At 39.7% G+C, this 17,282-nt stretch overlaps 1 protein-coding gene across 2 annotated transcripts in view; it reads left to right on the top strand.

Moving 5' to 3' along the window:
• Positions 1-16,452, top strand: part of SAMSN1 (SAM domain, SH3 domain and nuclear localization signals 1) — a 63,372-nt gene extending 46,920 nt beyond the window's left edge. For both annotated transcript variants that reach the window (XM_059872851.1, XM_059872845.1), the window contains 5 exons: positions 784-904; positions 2,288-2,439; positions 4,450-4,656; positions 6,179-6,329; positions 15,217-16,452. In XM_059872851.1, coding sequence (XP_059728834.1) covers positions 784-904; positions 2,288-2,439; positions 4,450-4,656; positions 6,179-6,329; positions 15,217-15,422 — 837 coding nt within the window. In that variant the 3' untranslated portion in view covers positions 15,423-16,452. The remainder of the gene's footprint in view (positions 1-783; positions 905-2,287; positions 2,440-4,449; positions 4,657-6,178; positions 6,330-15,216) is intronic.
• Positions 16,453-17,282: the final 830 nt, after the last annotated feature.

The raw sequence follows: 17,282 nt of genomic DNA, 5'->3' as shown, positions 1-17,282 counted from the left end.
GCATTAGAATATCACATGCACCAGCAACATGATGGATTCTACTGAAAAATCCCTCCCTTTGAAAGATCATCCCTATTTAATTTATCTGTTACATCATCTCTAACTTAACTGTGACTGAAATATGGATCTTATTGGTTTGAACAGGCCTGATTCCTGAGGTGTGGTTTATTGGGATAAACTCAAGGGGCCAATTTCATACACCATTAGACTTTGAGAGAGAAACATGTACCTGTTAATTCTGAAATGCCCTGGATTTCGAGGACAGGGTGAATGTGGGTAGTGTGGTGAGCACGGTGCTAGAGCACACCAGTGCCCCACGTGTGTGCAAGTTGTCCCCAGCCTGCCACCAAGCAACCACCATCTTCACAAGTTCAGTGTAAAGCACAGCTGTGCCAGCCAGCTCTTCACCACCTGCCTTCAGAGCTGAGTTTTATATTTCCTTCTCTGAGACAAGCAGACAAAATCTTATCAGGCTGCCCACAAATTTCCCGTTAGAAGCTTTCAGCTCTAGACTGTGTTGCAGTCCTCCTAGCTTAGCTGTTTGAGCAGGGAGGGGGTGAAGTGAGTGGGGCAGAAACAAGAGGGAATTTCCCCAGGATCATAAGGGGTGATTGTTGGGCATGGTTAGTACCAGGCATCAGCTTCAAAAATGCCTTCTTTCACAAAGGAGTTCTTAATAAAGTGCAATGATGAGCTAATCTCCAATGAGACTTTAAAACAAACAAACAAAAAATTCTCTAAAACACATTTCTTGAGGGTTAACATTTGATTTTTGTGTTAAAGAATGAAGAGGGAAAAGATGACAGTGATCCTGGTGGTGGAGCACACACCGAGAAGGTCTCCCTAAAAACCAGTGACTCTTTGGAAAGTCTCTATAGTCTGAACAGTGGCCAGAGCTCATCTAGTAAGTACAAGACTCTACTTCTTATTCAGTCACTGGATCAATATAGTTATTGCTTATGTCTGTGGAATCAGAGCTGGTGATCAAAAATGTGATGGTAGAGAGCTCTTCATTCTGGCAGACAAAAGTGTAATTTGGTTAAATGGGTAGCAGCTAGCATAGGTATACATTTATCCAGAAATAAATTGAGTGTTTTTAAGAGTGAAATACTAGCTGAAGAAAAAAAAATAACAAGAATTATAGGGCATAGTGCTGGTATATAGACCACAAATTTTTGTGGGGTTATCACTGCCTTGGTGCTGGGTGTGCAATCACTGGGTGCAGCCACACAAGTGTCCTCTCCTGGTGGGCTGGCTGTGAGTTCATCCTTTGCCCGGGCAGACAAAGTCTCCCTGAGATGGAGGGGGATGTGGGTCTCACCTGGCAGCTTTGGGACCTGATGCAGAGAGGCACAGCTCACCTGAAACCCTCTGAAACCCCTCCCCCATCTGGGTAGATTTGGTCAGAGGGCAGATGAGTCTGATGAGAAATGTACCTCCACCTCTGTCTGTGTTGCCCTGCTGTGGATATCTGCTGGGTGGCAGGCCACAGCTATCCCTGGTTACACTGCTGTGCCCCCCTGCAGGCACTGCCTGAGCCCTGAGTGCAGGCTGGAGCTGCAGGCCAGACCATTTGCACTTAGAGTTAATCTGGCCCTGAGATGGAACTGTGCACTTAAGCAATCACCTCAAACAAAACCATTTTTATGATCATTTTCTGTGACGTGATTTGTGAAAATCGTATATGGGAGTTTACTTCCAATACACTGCTGCTCTTATCTAAAAACATATTTGGATGGGATATTGCAGAGCTTGCTCAAATTTGCTTGAATTACTCTGCTGATATTTTATTGCTCAACTTGGATAAAATGACAGGCAGAAATGTTGATAAGATTAAAATTTCCCTCTGCAATGCAGGTTCCTTTGATGTTTCAGCTAGCTCTGGAATGAAATAAAATAACTTTCACAGTACTTGTTTTCATTTCTCTGAATAAACAGGAGAAGTTCAGCAGAATTAATTCCCTAAATTGCACTTTTAGGGTACATTTTATTAATCTGCAGAGGTAATATTTCAAAAAGTCTGTAAATAAAATGCGTAGTCTATTAGTATCATCACCAGAAAAAGATTACTTTAGGGAAGATATTAATGAAAGATCTCCTACCCATTTTGTTCTGTCTCTTGTAGCATGATTTTTATTGAATGTAGTTATCCTGGAACGTGTCAAACCCACACAGGATACGCTCTCTCTCTGATTCTGTGGTTTTGAACCCCTTCCTTTGGGCTGCTGTGCAGAGTTGCATGTCTGGGCATTTGGTGCAGGGGTGTCTCAAGCTGCCTCTCTCCCAGGTGGGGTGACCAGCTGCTCCGATGGCACCAGCAACAGGGACAGCCTCCGCCTGGACGACGAGGTGCCCTACAACGGCCCCTTCTGCGGCCGAGCCAAAGTGCACACCGACTTCACACCCAGTCCCTATGACACTGACTCACTGAAAATCAAGGTAAGACAGCCACCAGGACTCCTCCTCTCCCACTAGCAATGCCAGGGGCACCACTTTTTACATGTAAATGATACATTTAATAATGAATTTTTACCTGCTCAAGCACGTGGAACACTCTCAAAGCAAGGCTGGTCTGGTTTCACAGTGCTTCTGTAAGGACTTAGTTCAGACAAGGCTGCAGAGCCAAGTGCTGCTAAAGGCTTTTTAAGGCACAGATTCCAGGTAGGAACCCCTTCATGGTATCTCCCTACATACCCCAGCCTTCCTCAGAGTAAAATACATGTTGTTTCCCACATACATGGTCTGTAGTTAGAAAGTCTCATGAGATGTGTAGCTGCCTCCCCAGGCTTTCCCAGTCACAACTGGGATATATCCAAATCTCAGTGGCCCCAATTGCCTTTAATAAAAACAGTTTGCCTTTCCATTAAAGTTTTCTTTATGCCTATGTTTGAGCTGTGAACATTCTTCAGCCCAGACATGGCAAGGGGTGTCTGGGTTGTGGGAGTGAGGAAGAGCAACAAACAAAGGCTCAGTTGAACATTACTTAAAAACCTCAGCCTTTCAGACCTTCTTCTTCACAGCTTCTTCATTTTGCCAAATTCTGTACCTCACACAGACTCCCTCTCCTCCTCTCTGGCCTACATGAGAGCTGTTGCTCTGCTGATACTTGCAGTCTTCAGCACTTGCCCTCTACTTCCACCCACATCTAGGGCATTTCTTTTAATGCAGTTTAAAAGTTTTAACTATTTAAGTGGTCATGAAATGGCAAATACCTGCTGGCTCATATAGGTTTCTTTTTTAGTCATTAGGATGGTGTATTTTGGAATTAGAAGTTGATAATTAGGGTTGAAATCCCCTGTATTTATCACACAAAATTTCCGTACCCTGGATGCGAATTCAAAGTGCATCTGCAGCTTGGCTTGGATCCTGACCTGCATCCACATCTGAAGCTCCTGAGCCTGCATGAGTTTGTAGAATAACATGTGCTTGTAGACCTTTAAATAAATGTTTGTTTAGTTTCCATTTCAAATGTGCTCACAGCTCTGAGCCCCATGTTCTAACTAAACCAGGTCACCAGCTCAAAGTCAGTTTTGTACTTGGGTTTGTACAAAAACTAGGGTGACCACTTGACTTGCTGTTCCTTGACCAGATCAGAAAAGATATACATCATGGAGCTGTGAACACATCTTAACAAACTGAGTTTGATTTCTAACTTTGTAGCAGAATCCCAAATGAAGCAGGTATTTGTTGGATAACTCTTCAAAGGCTTTCAACCTTTTTCTGTGATACGTGTCAAGAAGAGAGGGCTCATTTTGAGGTCCTTGGGAGCAAATTGTGCAGGGTGCATGACTTTGTAAGAGCCTTTTTACTATGAGAGTTACTCAGAATGACTGTTTTCCTGAGCTGAGACCTTGGTTCCCACAGTGTGGCTGTGAACACCTTCACCAAAAAACCTTCTTGAAATAGCTGTGTTGTCATCCTTTTAAGCACTCATATTTGCTAAGGGAGTTAAATGTTTTTTATTATCTTTGACAAATGCAGCCAGTCATTTTTCCTGTAAAATGGGTAGGAGTCCACCTTTCACATAGATCAGCTGTTTTCGGAGACCCTTGAGAGGCTAGATAATAAGATTATTCTGTAAATGCTATGGCACATATTTTGAAAATAACCTTACAGTCATCCCTTGATTTTTGCCAAAACTATGCCCACTGCCCATGACGAAAGTTAATTGCTGATGCAACCCTATCCCTATTCAGGGATGAAGTGGAGCACAAAAATAGTGAGTGGGGCTGCTTGTGCTCACCTCTCCTTCACAAAGGTTTGGAGATAAGGGCTAGCTCCACTTTCTGTAAATATTTTTCTGGGATTTTATAAAAGCAAAGGCACTAAATCAAGGTAATTAAAAAAAGTTACTTCACACTGACTAGCGCTGGTTTTGGTCTGCAGAGGAAAAGCTACATATAACAAACCAGAGGTGTAAGCAGTGGTGTGCTTTTTTTGTTGTTCTAGAAAGGAGACATCATAGATATCATCTGCAAAACTCCCATGGGCATATGGACAGGCATGCTGAACAACAAAGTAGGAAATTTCAAGTTCATTTATGTGGATATTATCTTGGAAGAAGAAGCCGCACCCAGAAAGATAAACCCACACAGAGGAAGCAAAAGGACCAAGCCTAAAACATTGCAAGAGCTCCTGGAATGTGTCCACCTGCAGGTCAGCCAAAGCATTTCCCAGCTCTGTTCCCTTTCTGTGTGCTCGGGTTTGAATGTCATTGACAGGCAGGAGGAGAAAGGCAGGTTTCAGCAGTTTTGATATCAGCAAAGCAAAGCAAAGCAACCTCCTGTCTGTCTTTTATCTGATGTGAGTGATGCCAAGATGATTTTTTGCCTTTTCTTTTATCTACCTTTTATATAACTTGTATGTAATCTCAGTATTCTTAGCATGCACACATGTAATTCCTTAAGTCTGATAACTGCATAGCCCTAGTATTTTGTTAGGCCAGGAGACCAAACATCCTAAAGACCTCATCAGAGGAGGCCAGAAAACCCTACACTGTCTTGGGAAACCAAGGTCCTCTCTAGAAAATATCCTGTAAACTAGAGGTTTGGTCCATCCAGGGGGGAATTCCATGGATGGGGGAATATAACACTATTCACCCACGCCTCCCATTGGGGCATACCTTGTTAGATATGCTGAGGTCTACACATTTTTAAGGTATATAAATTGCATACAAATCAATGTTGTGTGTGCATTGTGGCACATTCCACCCTGGTGAAGGGTGCACCAATAAGGATCCTTATTAAATATTGAGGTAAAACCCCCTTATCCCTTAACTGTGTCTGGTTCTCAGTTTTTAAGACCATGAAAGGCCTCATGAGTGGCTTATAGAACTGCCTTTTACCTCATCATGTGGCTGGGCTAGGAGACTCCTCCACTCAGAGAGGGGCACTGGTGACTTGTCAGGTCAGCCTGACTGCAGTTGTGTGTTTAAGGACAGGAGATGTGTGGCTGTGGACGTTTCAGGGGCAGGGCTGCAGTCTGACTCCAGAGCCAAAACTGAGAATTTGTGTTTCTCATTTCTTGTGATCTTTAGGGAGCAATAGTATTTTTGCACCAGGCTCATGTTGCACCTCTCTCCCTCTCTGCAGCCCTAGATCTTGACTGAGTGTCAAAGTGTAATGAGGTCATGATTTACAAGTAACATTTTTAATAAGGGTAATTGCTTTGCTGCTGATGCAAACACTCCTTTCCCTGGAGCATGCACAGAGGTTTGTACTGAGTCAACACATAGCTCAAGGAGGACCTTGCCTGACACAGCAGGGCCCAGGGCTCCCTCTGCTTCTCCCCTTGCTTGTATTGAGGGGTTCCTCCTCTGAAAAGGCAGAGCACTCCTCACCTCACAGGCCCTCTTGGGCTCAGCTGGGGGACACTCATGGAGTGACCCACAAAAGTCCAGACATTCAGCAAATTAAACAATTTCTGACAGAGCCCTGCCCTGGTCCTGTTTGCTGGTGGGCTGTGCTAGGGAGCTCAGGCACAGATGCTGGCATGGCCAGGAGGACTCCCAGGCATCTCTGCCTCTGTTCCCTCTTGCTCTCCACCTCTGCCAAAGGTAAGTCAACTGGACTGGAGAACAGAGCCCCTTTCAACCTGGCCAAAAAGTGAAATTGTGCCTGTTACTCTACTGAACATAATGCTTGTTTCCAAGAGAGGATTTGCTTGTTTCCTTTCACAGGAATATGCCTCGACCCTCCTGCTGAATGGCTATGAAACTCTAGAGGACTTAAAGGATCTACATGAAAGCCACCTTATTGAATTAAATATTTCTAACCCAGAAGACAGGGCAAGATTGTTATCAGCAATTGAAAATCTCCAGGACTGTGACAGTAAGTGTTTAGGATTTGTCAAGAGTATATGCACTAGTATCTTAAGCAAAAGAGAGCTTAGGTCAAACAGCTCCAAAAATGAATTTTCTTTAATTTTTTTAAACAACATTCTGCAGATAACTCCAATTTTTTTCTTCTCTCACTTCATCCCACACTTAAATCCTTATCCAAATTAGCTCTTTTGGTAGGAAAGTATTGTAAAAAATAAAAAAAAATAGCTGGTTTTCATTCTTCTCTCAAAATTAATTTAACTTCTGTTTCTGGTGAGCTTCCAAGATTTGAACATATGGGGTGTGTATATGCACGTGTATTGGTCACCATTTTGTTTTCTTCATTTCTTTTTTTGTGGGGAGTGGAAAAGCTAGGATACAGAACAGGAAAAAACTTTTCTTATGATATTTTAATAATATTTCCAGTCTGACTTTGAATTGTAAATAATTTATGTCAATTTTTTAGGAACTACAGCTAAGCACCTACTTAATTAGATATTCAGCCAAAACAGGAGGGGTTTTCATCTTCGTTAATATTTGTGCATACTCCCCATATGCTGAGCCATCATGTCATCAAATGTGCACTTTCAATTGAGAAGAACAGAAAAAAGAGAGAGAAGGATAAACAATGTCTTCCTGGGATAGCTTAATAGCAATTTTTTTCAGGCATCCACTTATTATCTCTTCAGTATGTCAGCAGCTTTCCATTTTTTTTCTGAATGTTTGGGCTTTTTTTGGAACCCCATTTGTACATTAAGTTGTTCCTGTTCTTATTCAACTTCCAGTGAAAGGCTCTTGCAAATATGTTGGAGTGCCATTAGAAAGGTTTTCTTTGCCCTCCAGGTTCAGAAGTTCTTTCTGGTCTATAGCTTTGCGAGATGACAGGTTTGAAAAGAACTCTTGAAGGGCTGTCTATGTAGAAGCAATGATTGAAAGAGTGAATCCAGAAAAGAAATGGGTTACATTTTGCACAAGTTTTATTGCAGGGATCTGCCAGGAAGGCACCTGAAAATGTACATACTGAGTATAGTGTGTTTGTTGTGGGAACCAGCCCTGCTGCGCTTTCTGCTCCTATTACTGCGAATGTTTTCCCACATTTAACACCAGAAAAATAGTAAAGAAAAATGCTAGATTGTAATTTTGCAGTTTTGCATAGGCGTGAAAGCCAAACTGAAACATAATGGTTTCTAACAGACCACACGAGTGCTGAACTGTTCTGTAGTGGTGAGAGTATGGTTTGCTGCTTGTATTTGCTGGGTAACAAAAAGCAGAGCAAGCAGCTTTCGATACCAAATGCGTCTTAACCCCTAATGTTCTACATGCACCTGTGCAAGAACCAAACCTAACAAGTCCTTATATGTCCCATATTCTGAAAATTAATATATTCACCCTTATTATCCAAATTGGGTTCTTCCTACGTTGGCAGCATAGGATTTAGTCACTTCTCCAGGCAAAAAAGTGTCCCTGATGTTATCTGCATGGTTTAATAGTTCAAATTCTTGTTACAGCTCTGGGAATATTAACATTAAATCTTGTAAAGGGGTCCATGCTTCAGAATCAGTGACGGCACTGTGTCACCGACATGTTTTATGAAAAATCCTTTCCTCAGGATTTTTCCCTCCTGAGAAGCTGAGAGGCCTCAGGAACAAACTGTAAACAATTCTTATCTGCTGCTGTAGAATGCATCAGGGGGATCTGTGATTGGTCTCATCTGGTTGTTTCTAGTTAAGGGCCAATCACAGATCACCTGTGCAGACTGTCTCGGTCAGAGACAAGCCTTTGTTATTCATTCCTTTTCTATTCTTAGCTTAGCTTTCTGATAAAATCCTTTCTTCTATTCTTTTAGTATAGTTTTAATATATTATCTATCATAAAATAATAAATCAAGCCTTCTGATACATGGAGTCAACTTTCTCGTCTCTTCCCTCATCCTGGGACCCTTGTGAACAATACCACAGGCACTGTAGTCTTATTTCAAGAGATGAAATGAATATTTGTTTCACGTGCACCTTAGATAGGTACAGCAAATCTTTCCAGTATTCAAATTCCATCAAATAATTTTCCCATCATTTATGAATGCTCACAGGGACCAGAACCACAACATCTTTTTGTGTCATACCAGCTACAAGCATTCATTTAAGTCTAGTTAAATTTGGTAAGATTCATGTATATTTTAAGGTAAGCCATGAGTAAATACTGTCCTAGTTTGGTTCTTGAATCCTTGCCGTGTCTGGTTGCAAAGGGATCAGAGCATTTGTCACATGACTGGTGGGGACAGAACTGAACAACCTGTTCCAGAAAGGAGGATACTAAAGACCAAAATGGATAGTAGCTATCTGTTAAGTTGTTATAACAAAAGACAGGGCGTCAAGATGATCTTGGGGATAAGCTCCGCATGAGTCTGACGTTGTACGAATCATTTGACCTCTTTGTCCTTCTGTCAGTCAGATTGGAAAATTGGGTTGAAAGAGGTGGGTGCTACTCTGAAAGTGAATTCTGCATCTGGACTGAACTTTCCTTGGTCAATATTTTTTTTTCCTAAATGGGCATGGATCAGTCCAGCATAAATGATTTTTTAATTAAAATTGATTTTGTGCATTGCTTAGAAGTGAACTGCATAATTACCCACAGCTACAACGTAATCTGTTTATTGGCCAAGAGAATTCTAGATAGAATTTCAGCACTTTCCACGTAAAAATTTCACTTTTTAAAAGTAAGCTTTATGAAAAAGTAAGCTAAGGCCATAGACTGTATTTACTGTTCTAGGCCCATCTTTCTCACAGAGCTTGGAAGACTTCCATGTCTCTGCATTCCATTCATGCTTCCATGAAGCACGTGTTTGATTAATGGATGGAGAGGCAGGTATGGCCCAGAGCTGAAATACAAGGGTTTCTGAGTTTTTGTGACACTGCCATTACTCAGAACAACCAAGTGTGCTGGAACATAGTCTCATTTTACTAGACCCTCCTATAAATGCAGTAAAACAGGATTTCATATTTCTTTAATGTGAAATCTGATCTTGTGAGATGTCCAGAAGTTTTTACAAGGCTTTTAATTTCTTTGTCATTCCTTGGCTTTTTCTTGACATTTATTGTATGTTATACCAAGTAATTTCTTCAAGACACATACTCGTGGTACATAATTCATCTTGCAGAATAAACATTTATTGAGTTTTCTAACCAAAAGACCTGCAGCAGTAGTTTCCATATTATATGCTACTTAAAGCCATGCAAAATACAGGATTTTTGGCAGTAACATTTTTAAACTTACATTTGATTTAGACCTGAGTGAATTTGAAAGAATAAATTTTACCTATCTTCTACTATGAATTAAAAAAAAAAAAAGTTTTATTTAGCAATTGCTACCACACAGCGTTTTTAAAGCAGATTTTTTTTCTTGTTATTACTGCACTATCTTCTTCCTCCCTTTCCTGGGAGTCAAGGCCGAAATTCATCATCTTCAAGTTCTTCATGTAGCAAGGCTATCCTAGAACTGCAAGGATTTGTAAGCTCCTCATGACCTCCCCCCCTTCTCAGACACTTTTTTAGATTTTCTATAAGTTGGTCAAACCTATGTATTTGGGGCAAAAGTCTTGGTTTCCATGAATTCATGGATGTGAGGAAAAAAAAAAAGGGCTTTTTCATAAAGTATTTCTTAATAGCTTTCCATTCTTCTCCCAGATGGCTTCTAGACAGGAGATGGATGTCTGTGCTTTTGTAGGATGCTATTTTTAAAGCGAAGCAGTTGCTGGATGGTTAATGAATAAAGTAATAAAAGAAGTTTGGAACTTCTTTTCTTGACCGCTTCCCAGGACACAGGTTTCTGTGTGTGCAGAATAGGCTTGATTCTCTTCTCACATAGATGATTTAAATCAAGAGGGTCATCCCTGAAATTCACTGGGTTACACTAGTCCAAAGCTACTCTGGTCTGAAGAAAAATTAGACTTCACTGGATATGTGCATACAGTTCATTTTATGGAAAAACCCCAAAAGGTGAATATGTGCAATTTTGGGGTTAATAGTTTACACTTATCTTCTCAAATCCATTTCCTTAACTTACTTTTCATATTTAAGTGCAGATCATCCTTTAAATTCCACTACTAATACAAAATAAGGTTTAGTCTTTATTTATTGTTCTTGGACAGCAAGATAGGAGATAGATAAGGACACGACTTTCAATTCTAAGTCACATCCCTTACGTGAGAATCAGGGACCAAGAGTTCCATTTTACACTGGGCAGTGCCTTTCAATGCATGGGATCATACAGTATCTTGTCAAGGTCAAATAGTGCTCAAAGACAATCTCCCTTTCTGTACTGTGGTACAGAACATTGGCCTGAACATAATATTTCCAGATTTCCCAAGGAAGCTCATCCTTGCATGAGTATTAGTATTTTTCACTTTTTTTTTTCTTTTCAAGCACATCTGTTTGCTTCTAGATTTTAGATAAAAAGAGAAGCTTCTCATTTCTGTTTTCACCACAAGTTCTCACATCTGTTCAATAACTTTTTCCTCCCACAAAAGCTGTGCCACTGATTTCAGTGAATGCAATATTTTAAGTTCCGTATCTGTAAATATCCACAAAATATTTAGTCTTTTGAATGCCCAAAGTACTGCACAAACCTCTTCAGGTTTCTCTGCATCTTTTCCAAGAATTACTTTCCTTTACTGCTCCCAAATGGTACTTTCTGGATTTGATGTATTGTGAGATCTCATTTCATTTTCACACTTAGATGGTCTAACTGGTACAGGTGATACACGGCCTGTGCACATACTTTGGACATCTGGCTTCATCCTCCAAAACTGACTTTGTTTAGTGGGGCCCAGTGACAGGGCAAGGAACAATGGGCATAAATTAAAACGCAAGAATTTTAATCTCAACATTAAGAACTTTGTGCTGAGGGAGGCAGAGCACTGGAGCAGCTGCCCGAGGGCACAGAGTCTCCCTTTCTGGAAACACTCCAAACCCACTTGGACACACTCCCATGTCACCTGCTCCAGGTGACTCTGCCTTGGCAGAAGGCTGGACCAGATGATCTCCAGAGGTCTGTTCCAAGTATCCTGTGATTCTGTGATTTTGAAACTTTATTTATTGAAAGATGCTGCTCAGTATGGCACCAGGAGGGCATGTGAGTGACTCAGCCTAAAGTCCTTAGGAGCCCAGTGCTCCTAGCCCAGCTGATAAAACTCACAAAGGCAAACCCTCATAGAGCACACTCATGAAGTCTGATTTGCTCTTGGGTGACCTTCTTTTTGTCCAAGACAAAATCCAAGCCTCCTGCCACTCATCTGGTTTAAACTGACATAACTGCAGAGGAGTCAGAGTGACCTCTATGCATTCTTGAGCTGAATTCCCTTAAACCCAAGCTTAAAGTGCTTCCCTAATCAGGACTTTAACCTCATTAGAAAGGGGAAAAGCGCTGGTGAAGGAAAAAAGAAATCTATCCTTGCACATGTCATGCACATCAAAGTCATTGAATAACAAAAACTCATTTTAAAGGTCTAAGTAGTGAGGAAGATAAGGAATGCATCACACATCTCTTACCAAGGCTAAAGGCCTCACATTTTTTTCAGAAGTCTGAATATAATCCTACTGTCTAAAAGAGTACTGGAATATATGTGTCAAAATGATGCATATCTTGGGCACTTCTGGCCATATCATAGACAACAGTGACTGAGAGCCATTTATCTTATGTGAAACTGCTTTACTGTAGAAAAATGATAGGACTTCCATTTGTTGATAAGATAGTTATTTCTGATGATTCCGCAACATCTAACGGCAGTTTAATTTTATCAATTCCTGTTTTCTGTGCAGCGTGGCTTTCTTCTGATGCCCAAAAGATTAAGGCAGCAAACTTACCTTTCCTAATGCAGAACTTGAGCATGTACATGTTAGAGAAAGGACTTAAGCAGAATGGAATAGAAGAGCCAAAAGCTTAAAAAAAATAAAAGAAAAAAGAAAAAGAGCAAAAGTTCCTTTGGTCTTGTCATGAAGCAACTTCTAAAATTGCACGATATGTATTTTTATAATACTCAAGATCCTGTTCAAATGGCTTAGTAGTTACTGCGTAATATTTAAGACTGCTTTAAAGAGAAAAAATGGCACCAAACTTTGCTTAGAGTCTTTTCTTCATAAAAATGGAGGGGGAGGGGTGTGCTTCCAACTTTTTCTGCTTAGAATGAAAAATAGAAAATATAACATTTTTAATCTCTCAAACACCTGAATATTTTTGGTTTTCAATTTTCCATGTAAGAAAATTCAACTGGTTTTACAGGAAGTTTTACACATATATATATCTTCTAAATAGAGAGGTCTCGTTTTCCTAAGTGACCTAAATTCAGATTAAAAAAAAAAAAAAAAAATCACAGTTCCAGGCTTGTCTGTGCATTTTTCCCTGAAACACAGTAGAGAGACATTGATAAAAAAAATAGGATCTGTTGTTCACATAGGAACTGCTTAGATTATATAGACAACCAGTTACAAGGCACTAATACAGTGACTAACATCACATTTTCCTTTTAATCCACTGGCTACTCCATCTTCCCATTGTAGAACAAACAAAGTAGATGGAGGGTCCTCTCTGACCTTGAAAATGTAAACAGGATTAACACTTTTTAGGTCAGTGCTTGCCAGGGCAGCAGATGATCTGGAGCAGCAGATGAAAGGGCAGCGAGCAGCGTCAGGCGGCTGAGGGGATTAGGGGGAGGCAGCTGGGCAGGAGGGCTCCTGGTGCTGCACAAACCTTGGCTCCCTTTGCCCCAGGGCTTGCCCCAAGGTGGGATGGTGTTGCAGGGAGCTGGGGACACACTCAGGACAAGGCTTTGCTGCTTTTTGTGCTGAATTACTTCTGTCACTGCCAACAGCAGTGGGAATACCTTCACCGGTGTGATGCCTTTGTGATTCCTTCCTGACTTCAATCAGAAATCAATTGGACCCTACATGATCAAATATTTTCCCTGCAAAGAGAGAGATAACATTTGACATGACAAACTGTGTTCTGTAAAGTGAGAAGGAGATCAAACAGTTAGAGATATCAATTAAATCTGCTGCAACATGTGCTATTGCACGCAAGTGCAATTAATGACTTTATTAGAGAACAAGGTGGAACTTTTATTCCTTGGAAAATATTTAAAGGAAATTTTTTTCATTATTCTTTGAAATAAATCTGGTTAAGCCCATACCCTCAGACTTTATTGAAAAAATAACTAAGTTGAGACTTTGGAGTCTTTAAAAAAATCAGCTAAGTTTTTCAATTAATTAAGCAATTGGAAGTTAGAAGATATTAAGCAGATTTAATCAGGCCAAACAAATCTACAAGACTTCGATCAAGACCTCAAAATGCTTCTCAGTAAATCAAAATGCTTTGTGAAGGTTCTTGAAATCTCACACAATGAAAAAGTCTCCAAAGAAACTCTCCCACTGTTCCATTTCACTGTAAAGGAGTGAAAAATTTCAGTCTTTCATTTCTAATTTATTCTCTGTTATTCAATACAAGATAGAAAAAAGAAAAATCAAATTTAAAATCTTTCCCATTTTACCAAATCTCATAATTTACAACAATTCAATTGAAATAAAAGTCAGTATGAATGTTCTTTGTGGAAATTTTGAAATTCTAGGAACTAAAATAGATATAGATTTTGACACAACATTAAATCTTTTATATCTTCAGACTTACATTCTGCCTCAACTTGAATTGAGACAGTTTATGACTAAAGATCCAGAACTGACTGTTTAACCAAAAAGTAACAAAACAAGTGGGAGAAGGGAACTTTCTTTGCAAAAGCAAAAAGGTACCATTTTTCTGAAGGGCTAAAAATCTGGAGTGAAACCATTTGTTTCCTCTGAGATGTGTTCCCTATACTTTGTACAGAAAGCCAAATACAGTTGGAAGTAAAACTACAGCTACAGGTGGTTGGTAACAGCACAAGAAAAAATGTAGGAAATGGAAAGATTTATATTTTATAGCTTATTTTCTTAAGAAATTTACTGTGAGTAAACATGTACTTCACAGCTAGAGAACAGGAAGAGGAAATTTAAAACCAGTACATATAAGAGTCGTCATATACTTGTATGTCCTCTCTTGTTGAACTTTTTTTGAGAGGTCTGTTGATACTGTCACTGAGTTCCAGATTTTTGAATTTGAACAGATTAGTCATACAGCAGCTAAACAAGGGAAAATTATTTGCAAGATAATTTGCTACTACTTAGTTTTGGAACAGTGTTCAAAAACCATACAGCAGAAATCAGGCATCTTAGCTTCCTCTGAGGTTTCTGTGTTTTGGAAAGTAACCTTCTGGATATCAAGCTAAGCTTGGTGGAAGTTTCCATCAGCCACCCACTCCTGCTTTAGAAAAGCTGGTTACCACGTCTTTGTGCCAAGCACTTCTGGAGGGCAGTGCAATCTCTCTGCTGCAGAGAGCACATCAGGTGGTGGGGGCTGCACTCCAAAGACACAGATCTATAGAGCAGTGTGTTTTAAACAAGGCTCAGTGGTTTATTCAGTATCCCACTCTGTGATACACCAGCTTGGGAGGGGACAGGCTCCATCTCTGCTGTGGGCACAGTGACCACACACAGTGACTGCTGCACTCTGCACAACCTGAAGGACCCCAGCACAAAGGATCAGGCCAAAGCCCCCAGCATTCATCTCTGAGACACATCCAGAAGGAAAAAGACCTACCTCACTGTACACTCAGATGTTGTTACACTCGTGTAATTGTGCTTTTAATTCTCTGCTGCTGAGGTTTCTGTTTCTGATGGACAAAATATATTGATGTAGTCATGTGTAGGTTACCAGCTCTGTTTCCAAAGTTCTTCAAGATAGTCATGCTGCTATCTCAGCTCTTTCACAAGGTACTTGTATTGACAATTTTTTCTTTCTTTTTCTGTTCTTTCTAGTTGAAGAACAGGAGAAAAGTGAGGATGGTCCAGAGATGCAGAACTTAAGCCCTCACCAGAGTTTTGACAAATCACAGTTAAATGACTGTCCAAGAGATTCTGGCTGTTACATCTCATCAGAAAATTCAGATAATGGTAAAGAAGAAGCAGACTCAGAAGCCCTGTCTGACATGGTGCAGTCAATAACAATCAGTGAGTCTAACTGATTCGGTCCTGCTGCTTTTCTGCAGATTTTCAGAAAAGACAATCACATTTGTCAGTATGGTGGCACAGAAGCAGAATACAAAATGTTCTCAACACTGAAAATCTACTTTTTTCTGATTCATGATGCTATAAACTGTTTCATATGTGGACACTTGATAGCTAAATGTTAGTTGATTATAAGAATTTCTAATGTTTTTCTTTTCAATGAATCCACAGGTATTGCCCTGAAAAAGTTTATACAAAAGTATTTATAAATATTTGTACAGCAAATGCATTTTCTATAATAGTAGATATTTTTTTTAGGTAGTGGTTCATAATCTGGAGATGTTAATTTCTGGAACTGTCCAAAATGTAAATATTGTACATATTTATTTTAAAAATATATGGATTAATCACACTATCTCTGTTTTCAGCTGTGTTTTGCTGATTTGTGTACAGAATGTTTTTCATTGATATATCAGCATAATAAAAAGGCAGATACAGTCATATCCTACTTTGAAAAGTACCAAGCCAATTCTCACTAATATTAAAGCTGTTTCACACCATTTTTCTCCAAAGTGAGCTGTAAAGTAGGCAGTCATTTCCTGTACTTTTTCCTGGAGGCATGAGAGAACTGTAGGGTGAATCTGAATTCAGTTCTCTGTGGTCCTTATGTTGTGGAAGAACAGAGCCATCCCAGTGGCAGTGGCAATTTTTTTATGGCTCTTTTCACACCTATTCTCATTTGTCCCAAGCATTATACAGAGAATTTTACAGAGAAAAAAAGCCATCAGGATCAGTGCTATGCTTTTATGATAATGTTTTGTGAAGGTGTTGCCTTTTGTGTGTGGTGTGAAGTTTGTCAATAGAGTATGTGTTTATATACAGAACTCAGAAGCTAACATGGTTATTGTACCTGACTGTCTTTCATATGAGATTTTATTGTCTTTTCCCAGTATATTTCACACTGGAATACACATTTAAACTGCCTGTCTTCTTTTAGAGTACTTCCTTCAATAATAAACAGAATCACGTGTTTAAGCCCTTTAAAAATACTTGATTTTTAATGTGGTCATTACATTTCAAAGACTGCTCTCTTCTAAGACTAACACAGTAAATAGTAATTCCACTGAGCATTTTTAGCATGCATAAGAATCTGTGTATCAAGTCAATAGGAACACTTTTTGCTCAGTCATTAGTCACAAAATTTTCATAATTTAAGGGATTTTGCATTTATTTTAAAGAGCATCCACATATTGCTGACAGCTTGAAAGAAAATCACCTTCAGAAGAGATGAAACACAAAAAGTTCCACCCCTAAAAGAGTATTTCTGAAGAAGCTATAAACAAATGGAAAGCTTTTTCTCCCTTTCTTTTTCTTTTCCCCAATGCAAGTGTTTTCTGTACTTTTCATGACTTCTCAAAAGACTGCTGCTGTCAGACTCCTAACAAACAAGTCTGCTTTGAAGGCTGTAGTATAAAATTGCCATTTTAGAAAATTGCATTAACAAGATTTCAAAGATTTGGAGTAAATAAACTCTGTTTAGGAAAAAAAAAAAACAAACCAAAACACCAGAAAGGGAGCTACTCTGATTTGTTTCTGGTTTTAACTTAATTTTCATACCAGCAACAAATGTCATCATTTAGCAGCAATGACCCCATACTGCCAGGCATGGTGGGGATGCAGAGCCCTTGGTGGGATGAAGAATGTGAGAGCTTGCATCAAGCAGCTATATTTGTTTCTTAATGCTTTTCCAGCCAGTAGTGCATCATGACATGCAGTACTGACATTACTTAATATGACTTAACTTCTGAAATAATGGGTTTGAATTGGCTTCTATCATCTCCTCATTCTAGAGAAGGACTAAATTCAGCTTGAATTTC

The sequence above is a fragment of the Haemorhous mexicanus genome, chromosome 2 (genome assembly GCF_027477595.1).
Source record: "Haemorhous mexicanus isolate bHaeMex1 chromosome 2, bHaeMex1.pri, whole genome shotgun sequence".
NCBI classification, from domain to species: Eukaryota; Metazoa; Chordata; class Aves; order Passeriformes; family Fringillidae; genus Haemorhous; species Haemorhous mexicanus.
Note: the sequence above shows the minus strand (reverse complement) of the source record. Positions and strands in the feature narration are given on the sequence as shown.